The 17,797-nt window shown below is 34.0% G+C and overlaps 2 protein-coding genes across 6 annotated transcripts; both read right to left on the bottom strand.

The window, feature by feature from the left end:
• Positions 1-124: 124 nt before the first annotated feature.
• LOC135584986 (probable homogentisate phytyltransferase 2, chloroplastic) lies at positions 125-12,415 on the bottom strand. 4 transcript variants are annotated; one of them, XM_065176804.1, is made up of 10 exons: positions 12,110-12,415; positions 8,739-8,860; positions 8,446-8,592; positions 8,038-8,263; positions 6,106-6,179; positions 5,825-5,917; positions 4,007-4,124; positions 3,664-3,726; positions 1,175-1,207; positions 125-522 (listed from the first exon to the last, which is right to left on the bottom strand). In XM_065176804.1, exons 1-10 carry the CDS (start codon positions 12,344-12,346, stop codon positions 448-450), a joined length of 1,188 nt encoding a protein of 395 aa, XP_065032876.1. In that variant the 5' UTR covers positions 12,347-12,415; the 3' UTR covers positions 125-447. The 4 variants fall into 4 exon arrangements, 3 of the variants coding, with proteins under 3 accessions (XP_065032876.1, XP_065032878.1, XP_065032879.1); XM_065176806.1 differs by having other exon boundaries at positions 8,739-8,864; positions 12,110-12,287; XR_010508265.1 differs by lacking the exons at positions 125-522; positions 1,175-1,207 and having other exon boundaries at positions 3,663-3,726; positions 5,794-5,917.
• Positions 12,416-13,582: 1,167 nt separating this feature from the next.
• Positions 13,583-15,349, bottom strand: LOC103983015 (small ribosomal subunit protein eS28). Of its 2 annotated transcripts, none has more exons than XM_009400145.3 (2): positions 15,235-15,349; positions 13,583-13,997 (listed from the first exon to the last, which is right to left on the bottom strand). In XM_009400145.3, the coding sequence occupies exon 2, from the start codon at positions 13,994-13,996 to the stop codon at positions 13,799-13,801; it is 198 nt and encodes a 65-aa protein (XP_009398420.1). In that variant the 5' UTR covers position 13,997; positions 15,235-15,349; the 3' UTR covers positions 13,583-13,798. The 2 variants fall into 2 exon arrangements, with proteins under 2 accessions (XP_009398420.1, XP_065037153.1); XM_065181081.1 differs by having other exon boundaries at positions 13,583-14,019; positions 15,235-15,305.
• Between the last annotated feature and the right edge of the window lie 2,448 nt (positions 15,350-17,797).

Below are 17,797 nucleotides of genomic sequence, written 5' to 3'. Positions count from 1 at the left end.
AATTATATATATGCAATTTTACAAAATAATATTGTAATAAGGTTCCCATCTACTGAAATGTTCATCAACGAACAACACCCACAGCACAAAGCAGTATCACACTGCAAAAAGTAGTTGACGTCCGTGGAAGAATAATTCATTCAAAATAAATTATCATTGGTCAATGAGAAAACTACATAGTTGTTTATCCTCAATTTTCACACATAAAATACTGAGTAATTAACCTAATAAAATAATTGCACAAAACATGTAAAATACATGCCCTTGGATCAGTCTCAGTTTCAGGAACAAAACTGGCACTCCCCACTGTGTACTCCCCTATGCATGCATCTCAAGAGGGCAATCTCTTCTACGACACTTATCCCTACAAATTTTCTCTTGATCAAGAAATAGAAGGATAAGCGAAAAGGATTCAGAGATACAAGCAATAGAAAATTCTAAGTTTTGCTATATAAGGGGAAAAATGATATATTCGGTGTAGAAAAGATTCCAGATAAACCGATAGAACTGTGATATTGCCTCCTGCAAGGAAAAAGAAGGATAAAATAAATATCATTAAATAATGACAAACAAATTCTTTTTATAGCTTAAACTGGTTGAGTCACTTGTTATCACCCAATCAACAAGTGATGACTGAAAATTATTTAAAAGCATCACAAGGAAACATCCCGGTGATATGAGATTAATCAGGTCTAAGTAAGAAATTGGTTTTGGCACAGGCACAGCCATGTCTCACCTAGTTTCAATTGTTTTTCTTGTAATAGCACTATCTAATTGAGGACTAAAATTTGTTTTCACCAAGACTAAATTTATTTTGCTCAAATCAACAATGATTTAAGAGCGATGATTGTAAACTTTAACTAGCTTCTCATGCCTGTAAATGATTTAATGTAATATAATGTACCAAGATAGGGATTTGTATGAATTGCTCTGCACATTAGATTGTTTGGATTTTAAAGGCAAGAATTTAAGAGGTTACACTATTCTTGAGAAGGATGCTGTGCTCTCAGCAATATTCTTCACCAGTCATCTATTTGCTTTTCTACATCTCAATTTAAAACCTATCCCAATGTTACAGAAAAAGTATCACCAATCTCTTGAGGTTTTGATAAAGAAAACTGTGAGTAGAGTTTATCTAAGAAACTAATGGACAGTATATAGTGATAATTCATACCTTAGTGTATTTTGCTTGTTCCAAAATCCATGCCTGAAAATCACATGTACCCTCAACTTAATGCATAAGAAGATTATAAAGCTAATCATATAAGGAAGACAGCTAAATATTAAGAATACAAGGGATATCCCCTAAAATAAAGAGACAAACAAAAGACAAAAAAAAGATAGAGGGCCAACTCCATCTTCAAATTCAAAGAAAAAAAAAAGCAAATATTTTACACTATCTTTTGTTTCGTATACATAAAGAAATATAAGCTTAAAATACACGTATATGAATTGGCAGGATACTATTAAGTCAGATGTGCTAAGGTTTATGGAATTATGATTGACAACTAGCCGAATCAAATTCTGCAATAAAAAAATTGGGTTCTCCAAAGCTAAAAATGAGCTAAGTTCAACCATGAAAATTAAAATCAATCTTGATAACCAGAAATATGCATAAATTGGTTACGTCAAGTCAGGATCAAAATCAGCTATTAGATCTCAAAATGAACCAATAATAGCAATAAACCAGTTAGAACTTACTGAAACCAACCAGACTGGTAACTGGCTAAAATCCTGGAACCCAGCAAACCAGTAACTAACCGAAACCGGTGGAACTATACTGACATCAGATGAACTTTGTCAATGGCAGAGGTTTGATTGAGTTCCAATAGCTTCTGGTTGAGCCTGAGGTAGATTTTGGTTGCCATGAATAATTTTGGACAAGTTTGATTAATCCTAGATAAATAGTAGGCCTCAAGATTGGACCTAGCAAATCCCTCGTACAATGTGTAACTATACAATTTATTTGTAATCAAGCATTTATCTCCATAGGAATACATAGTAGCAAAATAACATTTTGTTCCAGGATGTACCCTCATGCTTGTAAGGTCCTAATCCAGTGTGTGCTAACAAAGGAGTGCCAGCCAACATTAGCAAATTGTACATTAGCATGACCAATGCCGTACTGTGCTAGTGTGTTAAAAGCTTCAAGCATCAACCAACAAGGTTAGCATAACCAACATGTAAAATCCTTAACTGCCAGTAAAACTCATAAGGCGTGACAGAACTAAACTTACATGGTTCATTTTCTTCCCCTATATCCATAGCCTCGTGAGAACTCCCCCCTGATGTTGACTTATTTCCTAGCTGGCCATTTAAGTTTTTCCTTATGATCAACATGAGAACCTTCACTTAATAGCCACCAAACTGGGATGCCCATGCAACAAATCATTTCTAAAACAGTGCCTTAATTTAATTTATGTCCATCTTATCCAACCTTTTCTCAAAGAATCATACATGCGGAGTAGATACAAAATGTTGCAATCAGGGAGCAACCAACATGCACTCAGTAAAGTTCCAATTTTATGTATGCTCCAACTAATTTTTCACTTTACTGTTAACTACTTACAGAAGCTGCTTTCTTAAAAAAGGAACTATATTTTTTATGTGACATTCTGTACACATTCAGCTTGAATATATTTCATATGAATGCCCAGACCCAAGGTTTCAAATTTTGGTCTGATTCTTGTACTGATCTGGCAATCAGCACGTGAAGCATGCTGACACATGGTGTGCCCTGTGCTAAATGGCATGCACCAAAGAAAAAGAACGAGAAAAGGGGAGGCGGAGGAGTGGAGATAAGAGATAGAAGTGAGCATAGGAGGAGAAAGAGGGGGAGGAAGTGGAAGAGATAGGAGTGAGCATAGGAGGAGAAAGAGGGGAAGGAAGTGGAAGAGATGACTTTGTATACTGTTGGAGGAGGCAGCAGCAACAATGATGCAAGGAGGAGGCAGCAGTGGCAATGGGAGAAGGTGGATGCCAAGGCAGCAATGATAGAGGAGGTGGTTACAGTCAGGAGAAGAGAGAGAGAGACTGGTGGCGGTGTCCAAACAATCTTATCTGAATAGTGTTTTCCAATAGCCTTCTCAGCTATACTTTATATTATATTCTTTTACTATATGTTGGCAGCCAACAACTGTCTTCAACTGTATAAAATAAAATTAAAAAAAATAAAAAACCTCTATTTTGAGCCAGAATGGGTGAAATTGGCCAGCCCACCTGTTCATCCTCTATTAGACAATTAAGTACCAGACCATACAAGATGGTAAGTCTGGTATTTGGAACCTTGCTTAGATCATTTGACCTATATCACAACATTTAAGTATCATCGATAGGTTTAATTCAATTTAACTTTAAATAATTATAGCAAAAATGTAATGTGTGGCAAGCTCTATGCCTATCTCTTAAAGATTCACAAAATGTCCAATCTGATATAGTACAGTAAGAAGCATCAACAAAAAAAATATTATTGTATAAGAAGTTACTAAAAAAATGTCCAATCATCAAGAAGTTTTTTGCCATGTTTCAGCAAGAACTTCTTAAGGCAAGTTTCAAAATGAATTATCAACATAAATGGAGTTATCAGTTAATCACTAGGGGCAAGGAACTTGAAGTGTTTTTTAAGGTGCAATATAAACACGGGGAAATTAGATATGATATAACCTGGAAAATTAATCCCAGTGCTAACAGAGCATGTGCTGGCACCATTATGCTGCGTCTAAAAGCCTGTAAAGCAAAAGGCAGCTTTCAAGAGAAAGAAAAAGCACAATAATTCAGAAAAAAAGGCAAAAAGATCATGGCTGCTTGCACTGAAGCACTCGGTTAATACAACCAAAAGCTGAATGAAAAGTAAACAGATCTTTCATTTTTGCCAACAACAGTTACAATGACATAAGCCAGTTTCGAAACCATATAACAAAGAGGTGGACAAACATTAGAAATAATGAAGCACTGAGTTTAAGAAGGAACCAAGACTTGCAAAAAGGATTTTGGATAATGTGTTCACCTCAGGCATATAAATTGCGACAAGAATAGCACCAAGGTAATTTGCTAATAGGAGACCTGAACCAAGGAATGCAATGTTCCTGACACCAAGCTTTGTTGCCAAGGTTGAGATCTGAAATCTAAAGGAGAATTGCATATGTGAGCCAAGGAAGAAATACTTGATACGTATGACATGTACAAGTATTTTTTAACTCTACATGGGAAGGGCAATACCCTCAACATTCATGCTGACATACTGTAAAATATTCTTATATCAATGCATCTCTCAAGATTGACTAAAGACCAATTGATTGGCACTTCAAATTAATTAACCAACTGCCATACTCTAAATTGGATGTGAACCATGTAATGACCAAACTCTGAGTCAACGTATTATTACCCTGTGCAAGTGCTTGTACTCAAGTTGACAGGCTATACTTATTTCTCGCCAAAAAAAATGAATACTGGGGTCAAATACCAAGTATTACTTAAAGGTAACTAATAATGTTTCAATGGTAGAACCAATACATGATCCAAGTGTCAGTATTACAATTATAATCACAATTTGTTTGCGTGAATGTTTATCTCATCTCCAAAGAACAACTGTAGAGTCAGAAAAGTTTAAAGGGGAAACAGCAGCATCATATATGACTTCAAGGTCAACACAGTTTAACATACTGAGCAAAGCTCTAGATCATTATGGTTTATGGAAGATAATCAAACAGTGCCCAATGTTAAACTAATGTTGATTTAAGCAAGAAGCAGTCCTTGCCAACATAGAAGCCAGTTAGCTGGATAAGATATAAGTTATATGGGTTAAAACTTTCTGCATACAATAATATGCTAAATGACAATCTAGAATATCCCCAAAGCACGATGACCAGTTGAGACATAAAGAGGAAGGACATGAGCATGCCTATTCTGCTAGATCCAGATAATAGGAAATTTAGACCCTAGATTGAAACAGTAAATTGAAGATGAGGGAATGGATTAATAAAATTTGCCTACTACGACTAAAGAATAAGGCCCATGGCAGACAGGGCAGACTAGTTCTGTCTCTAAATCTGATTAAATTGTGTTAACAACAAAATGGAAATAAAGGAAGACAAATAAAAGAAGGAAAAAGTAAAGCTAACAAAATAACAGTGAAAAAAAGATTTCAAATCGAACCTGATTTCCTGAGAAAGACTTCTAGATAGTATCATAAGCAGGGAGCAAATGAAAAAGACAAGGAACATTTCCTGAGAAAAACCTCAGAGACAACACAAATGTTTTCATTAACAAAATTCAATCTCCTTCTCATGTAGCCATCTACCATCTGAGGTTCATTTACAGAAACTTGACTTTTAGGTTTGGATGAACCATAAGATCCAAGTCTTTTGTGCATAAATTGATTAACTATGCACAAGTGTGACGCAAGAAGAATAGATGCATACAGGTTAACATGTGCATCATGCAAGAGATTTATTGAATACATTGTGCTTATGACAGAAGCCTTTGCTTTGAAAGCATTGGACTAGGCCTTAAAATACGGGTTAGAACCTGATTGTGGAGAGTGATATGCTTTGACTTTCTAGAGACAAAGATGAAATGCCTGGAGGACCAAACCCATTTTGACTGATATTTTATACATGTCTAAATCTACTAATATCTTCATTAATCACATATAAGACAATGCAATAGTTTGGCTTCCTGGTACAGGGGAGATTTCATGGGTTTTTTTGTGCTTGGAAAGGCAAATTAATATGCAGTCAGGTGTATCAAGTGCACCCAAGCTTGAGAAAAATGTGAAGGACATTTGTATCATACATACAAATTTGGAGGGCAGTCCATTACTCACTTGCGGTCTCCCTCAACATCTGGAAGATCTTTTGTTATAGCAATGACCAAAGCGAATAGTGTCACGAAGGCTGTGATGAAAGTGACAGGTGCACTGCAGATAGAAAGATGTTATATGGGATTAAACATCACCATCATCTCTGCATGTGTCTGCAATGAGATGCACAAACAACATTTACATGTTTGCTCAAACAAACATATTTTAGTTTACAGTTACAAATTATTGTATGCATATGGCTTCCAGTAACAAATTTTATTTATTAATATCAAAAGATTCTTTACCTCCATTTGAAAGAAAGTCCCAAGGCAGCTCTAGTAGCATAATATACACCAAAATTGAGAAGAAAGCCACGTACCTATGGAATTGTAGTCATAAAAAAAGACAAGATAATCAGTAGAACAAACTATGTCCATAAAAATAAAGAAAAGAAATGAGAATGCAAATAATTATGATCTGATATCCACCAAAAGGCTGAGTATGTGTGAATACAGCTTGAGAAAGTACGAATGTGATCTTGATTACTATTTCATAAAACAGAACAACATCTAATTTGTATTAATTTCACATATTGAACGGAAAGTTATACAAAAATGATATACAATATTGCTCCCATTGAATGTGTTAATGCTTGGACCAGTACAGTATACATGGTAAATAACAGTCCAAGAGCAGTCTGGTATATGGACCAGCTTAAGCCAGGCTTGAACCATTTGTCATAGACTCATTACCCGAAATTAATTTCCGCAATTTGCTTCCGTTGAAAAAAGTTAGTGATTGAGAGATACCTTATCCAACAAATATAAGCCAATCTCTAGCCATCATAATATGTAATTTGGAATATAAGCATATTGCTTATAAGCTTTGGTATAATCAAGTAACTGAGAATGTACAAGGAGAATATAAGGAATTCAAATAAAAATAGCAGCTCAAAAAAAAAAAAAAGTGAAAAAGCATTACTGCAAAAAACCAATTGAATAAAGATGATATAAACCATCTAAAACACGAAGAAGGATAATACAAACAAACAAGAATTTAAGTCTTTGTTTGGTATCGGTTTTAGAATTAATAGTAATCTATCGATCAGATGCAATACCAGTATAGCAGGCCTCAATGGGCATACCAACCCATGCCATTCAATATACCCAAAAAGACAATAATAAAACATTGATTAGTATCGGACCATGTCCTTATCAAATTGGTAAATAAGTATAAATCAGTATTTGAATATGCAGAAACAATAATGTTTAAAAAAATACTTTTCACAAGCAAAAGGAAAACAACAATCACCATCTGTCTTTTCCTATTGACAAAAGTTGGTTGTCGAGCAATCCCCAACATGAGTGACCCAGAAAAAAGATCAGCATTTTGCAAACTTAGTGTGAATATATTGTCAACCCTATATGCACTAATGCAAATTACTACTTGATCAAGAAGACCATGTAAGTTAGTGAGACCAGCATTAACATAATTGATGTAGGATGAGATTCAGTTGTGTCTTTCAAGGTTAAGTTTGGAATAATTAATGATGATATTTATCATCATTATTCCTTATGTTTCGAAATGTCATAAGTTAAAAACTTGAGTATACCAAGTCTTAATTCAAAGTATTATATGGTTTGGGGCAAGGTTTGTTGTACCGTGGTGTACTGCTCGATACGGGCTATACAAACCAATCCGATAGGAGACCAGTATGGGCGGTACATCGGTACAACCCCATGTATCATGTGTTGATACATTCAGTATGGTTTGGTACAGCTCAGTATGTACTATACCGACAATTAGTCGGTACATCGGTACGGACCAATAAAGCGAACCATGGTTTGAGGAAGTCATGAAGCTATTATATCTAAGAAGATTTAGAAGTATTCTTAGATAAGATTTATGGGTGTATTAATTGCATAAAAATAAACTTCTCCTATAGGTTATAGGTATAATAAATGTTTGACATTTATTATCCATGAAAATTGTGGTTAGTGCACAAATTGTTCCATGTTGTGGGTAACCTATACACCGTCTACATGAATTACAAATCAGCCTAGCTGCTAACCAATTCTTAGATAAATTGCATTCATGCAGCCACACAGAACTAGATAGTAGATACTTCAGTATCATAAGGATTAACTGTTTGATCAGTTTTATATTAAAATATGCATAAGGAACAAGTAGAAGCCTCTAATTTTGCAAAAATCAAGAGAAAAGAAGGCCAAGCATACCATGGCAATGATAAGAAATGCCACAACTGGAAATCTCTTTAATCTAAATGGAGGAACAGAATATATAGTGCCTAGAAAAAGTCCTAGACAATAAAGGGAAGTAATGAATGGCCCAAAATTCCATGCTACAATCAGAAGGCCAGCTGCTGCAAATAACAACACTAAAATCCATGCAGACTGAACTGAAAGGTCTCCTGCAGCTATAGGCAAATATGGCTTGTTCACCCTGCAAAATTCCAGAAACACAAGTTACCAAAGATGAGTAGGAAAAAGGATAAGGAAACAGATGGTCATGCAATCAGGTTAATAGGAGTATGAGATATGTCATGTGCACAGAGGTAAAATCTTTAAGTAAACAAAATCATACATATAACAGATTTGGTAAGTTGCAAGCAGAGTTTATCATACTTGTCAATTCCAATATCATAAATCTGATTAATGCCCACTATATAACCATTGCCACAAATAAGAGCTGCAAGTCCATAAAATGCCTTGAATGTCAACCACCAGTTTATAAGATTTGGATTCTCCATCAAAGCTTTTGCAACTAAAGCTCTGTCATTAATAAAAAGAAACAGAAAAACAGAGCACAGATGAGAAACAGCAGAGAGTTAGAACTATAGAGAACTAAACTCAAGATTGATATCAAAGTTTGAACAATTCGTTCACTATCTTTAAACAATAAATTCTGAAGTTCTTACATGGAACCCAATGCAGTCCCACGAATAGTATGAGGCCTTAAAAATCTCCAACATGAATCTCTGAATTCTGACAATTTTGTTGTTAATGTACTGGAACCAGCAGCATCAGCTTTAGAACATGCCTGCCTAGCATGTGAAGTTAATTCAGTTATTTGTTTATGTAGAAAAGATAACTATACCTTTGTATGTTATATTTATATCTTTCACAAATCATGAGAAAACAAACATGAGTAGCAGAAAATTAAAAAAAGATACTAAGAGGTCATTAAGTTTTGACTGATATGTTTTTCAAGGATGAAAACAAACTTGTGACTGAAAAATTACTCTTTAATTGCTTTCACTTTGATGTTGTTGACAAGGCAGAACATGATTCATAATAGATGTCACAGAGACGTCAAATTATTTTCGATCCTATCAAGAGAAAAGGTCACAAACATGGTTATTGGAAGGTGCAATGAAGAATAAGCTAAGAGTCTAGAACTTCAAAGGATGTATACTGGGCAGTTCTTCCCAATTGCGTCAAGTTAAACCAATTCATATTGCAAACAACTATGCATTGTAGAACACTATATAATTGTTAGTCTTGTACACAAGGTGTTGCAGCTAAAATTTGTAAGATGCTTCCAAATATTAGAGCATTATCACAATGATTATATAATGTCATCATCTCACAAATTTGGCATCATAGTTATAGTTCCAAAGAAGTATTGAATCTTTATATCTAAACAGAGAAATTATGCATAAAAGGCCATATTAAACAGAAGTGAATCTCAGTTATAAAACCTCATTTATTGAAAATAAACTAATAAAAGGTTATGGATATGAATCATGACATTTCTGTCAGTTCACAAAGCTGCACTAGTTGTACCTACAAATTAATTACGAATTACATTGTTTGCGCATGCTATACATTACCTTGTTGCTGTTTTGCACATATATGTATTGGCTAAAATCACATCAGAGAGGCTGAAACCTCTAATTGGATTCAATTTCAACTTGGCCTTCAAAGTGTAACAACACAAAAAATTGTTGGCTTGGTCTCAAACACAGGTTCCAAATCTAATTTGGTTTGATTTTCAATTTTGATTTGGCCCTTAAATTGTAATGCCAAAAGATTGCAGTTCAATTTTGGTTTCCACTAGGTCCTCAGCATCTTTATTTGAACAAATTTATGCAGATTGGATTTTGACAACGTGTATTTCTAGTTCACGACAGACCAGTAGGGCATACATGTTAACAATAAGATTGCAGATAAATGAATTTCATTGTATTTTTAACTAGTGTTGCGTACATGTTAACATCTATAACTTGTTCTGATGCAAAATTATCAGAACTATTAAGTTTTCACCAATAAGTAGTCTTTTAATATGAATTTATCAGGACACCTGTTTTTTTATCATAGTTTGTAATTTCTTTACAAGTAATGGTGACTTTTGTAGGTCTGGCTAGGCTTCAACTTTGTCCTTTCAAAATGTTGCATGCCAAACATTGACTTTCTAAAACCAACCACTAGCAACTATTGACTTAGCCTTTCAGAACAAATTCTGTATTCTGAAAACAGAGATCATCAGAAAATAGCCGTTCCAAAATTAGAACCCAACCAACTCATGTTTCCACCAAATTTTGCAATTGTGTTAAGAAATCAACAACCCAACCTTTTTCTTGAAATAGGCACAGGGAGTACTATGTTAGATTACCTTAATCAAATTCTTGCAGAATTCATTCCCTCAATAAAGATCACACTCTTGTAGTTCACTGAGCTAATTAAATACAATAGTTAATTACAACACTACTGAATATACATATTTCAGAAACCAGGTAATTAACTTGATGACAAACCAAGTATCTTGTACTATATTCAAATTGGACTCACTTAGACAACCTTTAGGAAATTTGAACACTCTAACAAGGTCAGACAGCGGAAGTATATCTAAATGTGAGATCTAGATATAAATCGGAAGGTTCAAGCAAGGCACTGAAAGTGATTGCAAGAAACAAACACTTGGTTCACAAGGCAATAAAATATTAAATGGAGAGAGGATAAGTATTTAACAGATAGCACAAAAAGTAAACTTGAAATCTTTATGATGCTCTCTTCGATCAATTTTCCAGCCTGTGGTGGTGGCCAACTAGTACAGCATGAGACTGCATTGCTTGTACTGAATTACGCCAGGTCAACTTATAGGTATGTTGGGTATATTGGGTATAGATATGAAATTGGGCATGAAAATGCACCAGTAAAAACAAGCAAACAAAAACGAAAAAATGAACTCTGAACCATACCCTTCTTCATAGTTGACATTAGGATGTGGTAAGTGATAAGGAACTTTAAAGCACTATGACAACATCAAAAGGTGCTTGATCATACCCTTAAAATTACCAAGATAGCCTAGAAGCATGAGATCTGAGAATTGGCAATTTCTGCTGATGGAACTTTTTCATAAAAAAAATGTTTCACTAAGATGAATGTTAAGTCTATATTATACTTTTGATGTATTTATAATTGAAAAATCAAGACAAGGACAACAGACTCAAGCAAATTATGCAATAATATGAAACCTTAAAGTAGTTGAGTGATGATATCTAATGATTTAGGAAAACAACCAAAAACATGTGACAAATTCTTTTATTAGATAAAAGATTGAAATGAATGAGAGGCTCGAACAATGTTTTAGTTTGTAGAATTTAGAACATAACAGAAATCTATACAATTCAACAAATTTTGAAAAAGAATAGAAGGCTTACTGAAAGTAAACAGAAGTTTTATGCATGATATGAACATTTTTCTTTGAGAATTGGTTAAATAAAGATCAAGAAGAAACTAGTAAGCATCATTAAAAGCAAGGATTTAGATTTTGGCAGAAAGTTCCCAAACAGTATGTTTGCTGCTTCACACTTTGATGATGAAACAAGACATGAAAACATGAGAAGCAAGAGTATTCAAGGTCTTAATTCTTTTCACGAGCATACTACGACATTTGGAAATGAAAATCAAAACAAATACAAGATTAGCCTACTCTTCTATTCCTGTGAAATAGCGAGTCTCAGACTTATATTTCCTAGAAAGGAACTTCTTGTGAGAAAATGACATTTAAGTTCCAGAAACCATGTATCTTTAAGCAATGAAATTGAAGGTCATACTCTTGGTCATCTCAATCCCCTTAAAACCGATCAATCCAATTTTCTTAACGCATTCAAATCATCTAAAAACTGAAAAAGATGATTTTGAACGCAGCAGAACATCAAGAACTAAATATGCATTTCCTGATAATTATCCGCACTAGCAAACCGATGTGCGTCACATGTGCAAGAATCGAATTTGGGCAATTCAAAATCGAGCATTTTCAGGGAGATGCACGTGCAGAACATACCGAGACAAAGAAACGCGGGGATCTTCCGTGAGGTCGGCCATGGCTGCGAGGAATGGCGCCTAAGAGAGAGTGTGTCGGGGAGGAGGCCCGAAGGAACGAGATTGGGGGTCTCGGTCTAGTAGGGAGGCGCGAGCGATGTCGGAAGCCGATGGAGTCGGCGTGGGAGGTGGCAGCATAGAATTGAGGGCAGGAAGAAGCCAGAGAGGTTCGATGTGAGGAGGAGGAGAGAAGAGCCATAGGGTAGAGTCGGAGCTCACCGAGGAATGCCTACTCTGCCATCCACACGGTGGAGGTGAACCGCTACTTGATAAGAGGTGGCGGTGCGGGAATCTTATGGTTGGGAACAGCTTGGACCCTGAACGTGAGAAGCCGTCAGTGGACCCCTAATGGGTCCCGCCGCAGATGTGCTGATTACTGTGTGAGATAAAAGTGGGTATTTGCATCTTGAACTGCCTAACTAATTTAATGAGACACTTTAACTGTTCAAAGTAGCTATTGGGATTTGTAGTATCCAATTCAAAAATATTACCATAATATCACAGTGAATTATGAAATAAATCTTGTATAGGCCTATATATAATTTATGTAAAATATTTTCCTTTTAATTAGTTTGTCCCATACATATAGTTTAATTTTATATACCAATCGAACTTACACGTGTGAGAGGATATTACAATTTAATAAATAAAGTTCCTTTTTTACTGTTAAAGTTTTCGAAATTTATGGAAAACATATTTATAAATATCTTTGACATCTGTGGTGTAGAGGTCAAATTGGTAGCACAAATGGTTGGTTGTGACGAGAGCAACTGAGATCAAACATGGAAAACTTTGGTGACAATGCATTTATAGTTCTAATGTTTCTATTTGATACTACATCGAACAGAGACTTAGAAATGATAAATGTTTCTAATGAGATTAATATTATAGGTTTTGATGCGTGTGTCCTACTCAATGCTCTGTTTATTATTATTTAGTAGTGACGAGAATAATGATATGATGATCTATTTCATGTCATTAACGTGCCTTGGTGATTTAAAATAGTTAATATTGTTTAACTACCATGTGATGTACGTTAATTCCGACATCACAGTTCCATTCAAACCGCAAAAAAATAGACAATCACAATACAACACAAAAAAAAATCAACAATCAAGAATTATGATGAAGAAAAATGAAACACAAATGAATTCTAAACAACACTTCAAACTTTTTTTCTTTATATCGATTAATTGATAAAAACAATAAGAACCGATGATTCAACAATTTAATTGAGGATTTAAATCCTCATCCTATAATCATAATTTTTTAACACAACCACTGAAGCCTCAGATAAGCATCAGTAGACATCATGAGCGCTTCATGATGCGAAGTTCATGTTTAACTCATCTACATAAAACTTGCCATCAATGCACAACGTGCAGTAAATCAAAAACATCTTTAATATAAAAGCAGAGCAACAGAGAGAGAGAGAGAGAGAACTGACATGAGCATAAAAAATTTAAAACATTGAGAGTTAAAATGACTCACTAGAGGAAAAAACAGTTTCTTGGCTCGATACAGCTCATAATAAAGCGACTAAGTAATAGAAACTAATGCCATAGAACCAGAAAGACCATGGCAGAGAAGGACAAATCTGTAGCTTAATAGAGTTACCCTACTAATGTAGGCAACATGGACATGAAAGTCATCACCGTAATCTCCTAGCCTCCCTTTCAGACTCAAGAAGGGTGAGGATGTCACCTTCCCTCACAGGGCCTTTCACGTTCCTCATGATCAGCCGGTTTTGGTCATCCAAAAATTTAACCCTGACCTGGGTTACCTGACCTCTAGATCCAGTTCGGCCCATCACTTTCACCACAACTGCAAGTTTAGCTTGAGTATCCATGCTGACCAAACAAGTTAAATAGACTGCATCAGATCAAGTGCTCAGCATAAATCAACTTTTCAAAAAAAAAAAAAAGTAAACCAGAAGAACAGCTTAACAATTAAAACCAGATTAAAGGCAAAGAGACACAGTGAGCAAAATGCCCTTGGAACTGGTGTTGCAAACTCATTATGGCACAATGTCCCATTGAGGAAGCAAATAAATGGGCTGTGAGATCAATGGTGATATCATATGGCTAATAGCAACTCTGCATTAGATGGAAAGCAGCATTTTTCTCTACAAATTATATTTTCATCAACCACATCAATTTCAAAAGGCAAGATTGTACCAAAAATTAGCCTCAATATTTAAATTTTATAAGATACAAAGAGAAGGTATGCAAAACTTAAGATGAAGAACATTCAAAAACATAAAAACAAGAATGAATTGGATGATTGCGAAAATAAATGGGACACAGATAATCCAATTTGCACCCAACAGCATCATACTAGCAAAAAAAAACAGCACTAGATCAACAATTCTACATTAAAATTTCTTAAGACTTTTGTGTATCAAGTAACATAAGGTACCATATATGGAGGATGACATACTTCACGGATTATACACCAAGAAGTGAACCATTGTGAATAGAGTTAAACCAAGATATATGAAACATGGACATTCTGGTACTCATCCAAGTTCTATTTTATTACTTGGAGAAGCATATAAAAAGGTTCTACAAAAATCTTTTGATGATCACCACAATTCCTTTATCTTGAGGAAATAAATTGTTGGTCTCAACCTCGATTCATCAACCCTTTCTGAAGTTAAGAAAATATAGAATAGATAGTTGGCCTCAAACCTGATACACAACTAGTAAACTGCATCTTTAAGAAGACAAAAAGATAGGGTTTTTTATCAAACTGTACACCTCATATATATGGAGGATGATGGATTAGCTAGCAAAGAAAGTTAAAACTAATGTTTTACTTCTCCTCATCGACCATCTTGAGGACACATCACTATAGCCGCTGGTCCCAATCAACAAGCATTACAAAACCTAAATATTACGATCTTAAGAAACATAAATGTCACCATATTCAGATCTTATTTTCCTAACAATCGTTCGCAGGACGCAAAAATCATCCGCGGCACAAGATCATCGTAACCAGCAGGAATCACGTAATACTGATTGTCGCTAATTACCCTAGAAGTTGCTAAAAGACCAAAAGAAAGCATCTCAGCATTCGATTACGAACCTGCTAAGATCGCCTCTCTATTGAGATCTCAGGAAGCGAAGGCGGCCGCGGGGAAAGCACGGTAAACCCTAACGTCTGTTGCTTTATATAGGCAACGACCGAGGGAGCCATATTTAACAGAGCCTTCTTGGGCTAAAAATTTAAACCCGGCCCATTTAAAGGCATATGGAAGATCCGAAATGAGGAAGCTTTTAATGGAGCAAAATACTCCCTTTTTTTATTTGCAAAGCTATAACATATATGTCATACTATGAACTTTTATAATAGTTTGAAGGATATTTGTCAAATACTTACAATCAGGTTCAAACATAAAAATGGATGGTACTAAAAATGCCATTACGATTTTGTCCTTTCGAAATTTGTGAGTATCAAAAAATACCTCTAAAATTAAGGATGATCGGGTGGACTTACAAATCCTTGATTCTCCTACATGTCGATCAATATGAGACTAAATATTGTTATCAATATCTAAGATAGCATTGGAGGTGTGGGATTGATTCTTAGAGACTAAACAAATCTCTATATGCTTACGGGTTATAGGTTTCTCTATGATAGGCTATCATAGTTGCTTAACATATGAATTGATTATTATCAAAATAGGGGTGGAATGAGCATTTGATTATAGTATCATAAATTTGAAGATTGAATCATATATGAAGGGATTATAAAATTCCTAAATAGAAAGGAAATGAAACCCAAGGTTTGTTGAGTAGTATTAAGAGCATTTTGAACTTAATTTTAAGATTTCAAACATATAAATTTTATTATGAATATATAAAAGAAAACAAAAATACTCTTCGAATCCTCTCAAAGATAATATTCACAAGTTGCATATGACACATAGTCGAATGGATCTAAATATCATCATTCAGCAACTTTTGAATCATTCCCTCGTGGATATAACCTAGCATACAATGTCACATGTATGCATTGTTCACTTCATCTCATTTTTTCTTGGACATACTTGTATTTATAATATGTGGAGCAGTGTCTAACATAAATAAACCATTATACAATGTTTCTCTTATGATGATTTTTTCTTCCAATATTACTGAACAACCATTGTTCTCAAAAACTAATTTATATTTACTAATTATCAAACATAAAATAAAAATAATATTTTTGATAATAGAAGAAAAAAATAACATAAATCCAATGTAATAGTAGCTCCACTAGACAGATGTAGGGTGACCTCACCAATAGTTGTTGTAACGATCTTTGCTCCATTGTTTATCTTGAGGTCTATTTCGCCTCTCGCCAATCTCCTAGGTATTACCAGAATCTACAACGAATTACAAATATGATAAGTACTGTCGATATCTAATACCTATGTGTTATCATAAAAATCTGATTAATAGAGACTGATCATGAATGTACATGAAGCTTCTCTGAGTTTATGTTTCGCTTTCTCTGTAAGGTATTCTTTGCGGTTTCTCTTTTAATATCCGTCTTGATCGTAATGGAAGCACTAGCTTTTGTCCTTTATCGAATCTTCCTTGTCAATCTTTATTTTTTATTTATATTTTTTAATTTAATAGATGTCAAGAACTTATATTAAATGTTGTTGCATGGAAATGTAGAGTGAGACTGCTGTAATTAAAACATAGAAAGTTTGATGCTATTTATTATGTCAATAAGTTAATGGTAATATCTTTATTGAGACATATGGGTTAATTAATGTATTTGTTACACAAATGATAAATCTCAGCTTTGAATACACTTGTGAGCATCAAATACATTATTTCATATAATATTTTTTTTAAAATTAATGGTAATAAATTATTGTGAATGTGTAGTTGGCTCTTGCTTTCCCTTTTTGCTTGTTTCACTCGTTTTGCTTAGGATATTAAGTGAACACTTAGCTTATGTATATTAAGAAAAAACATTAATGATTTATCATTAATATTTAGAACTTGTGTACTATTTGGATTTTTTTACGAATAATTTATCCTATTTTCATATGCCTAAAGACAGTCTTACCTTTTTTTTTTTTTCCGGAAATGATAAACTTACAACATCTATGTTTTAGATTTTTCATTGAAAATCTAATTAGATTGAATTGGTTAGATCAATTTAGTAGTAAATCAAATTGATTTACTATGTCTTTGATTATGAAACGAAGACAATAAGTTATTGAAAAATATTAAAAATTAATATAAGTATCAACTTCATTATTCAATTGGAGGTATTATAAAGTTATTTGAACGAGAACTTGAGTATATTTGGATAAAAATTATAAAGGTTTTGATATATTTTAAAATTTTAATTTTTTTGCCTAATTCTAAGTTTAGGAATTTACTTTGGAAAATCTTTAATATATATATATATATATGTTTATTTGTTGTTAAAGGATGATAATAGAAAAAAATTGGACATTACTCCATTATAGCATTTTTGAATAAACGATGGATCCCAATACCCATTTTAGTAATGAGGAGTATTATTTGCTAAAAATACAAGAAATTGGTCATTTATAATAGGGTAATTTCCTAGAAAAAAAATTCCCAAAAATATCTCTTGTTTTTAATTTTCTCAAATGGTGTCTCTTGTTTTAAATAATATT

The sequence above is a fragment of the Musa acuminata genome, chromosome BXJ1-4 (assembly GCF_036884655.1).
Source record: "Musa acuminata AAA Group cultivar baxijiao chromosome BXJ1-4, Cavendish_Baxijiao_AAA, whole genome shotgun sequence".
Taxonomy (NCBI): Eukaryota; Viridiplantae; Streptophyta; class Magnoliopsida; order Zingiberales; family Musaceae; genus Musa; species Musa acuminata.
The sequence above is the reverse complement of the archived record's forward strand: the minus strand, read 5'-3'. Positions and strand labels throughout refer to the sequence as shown.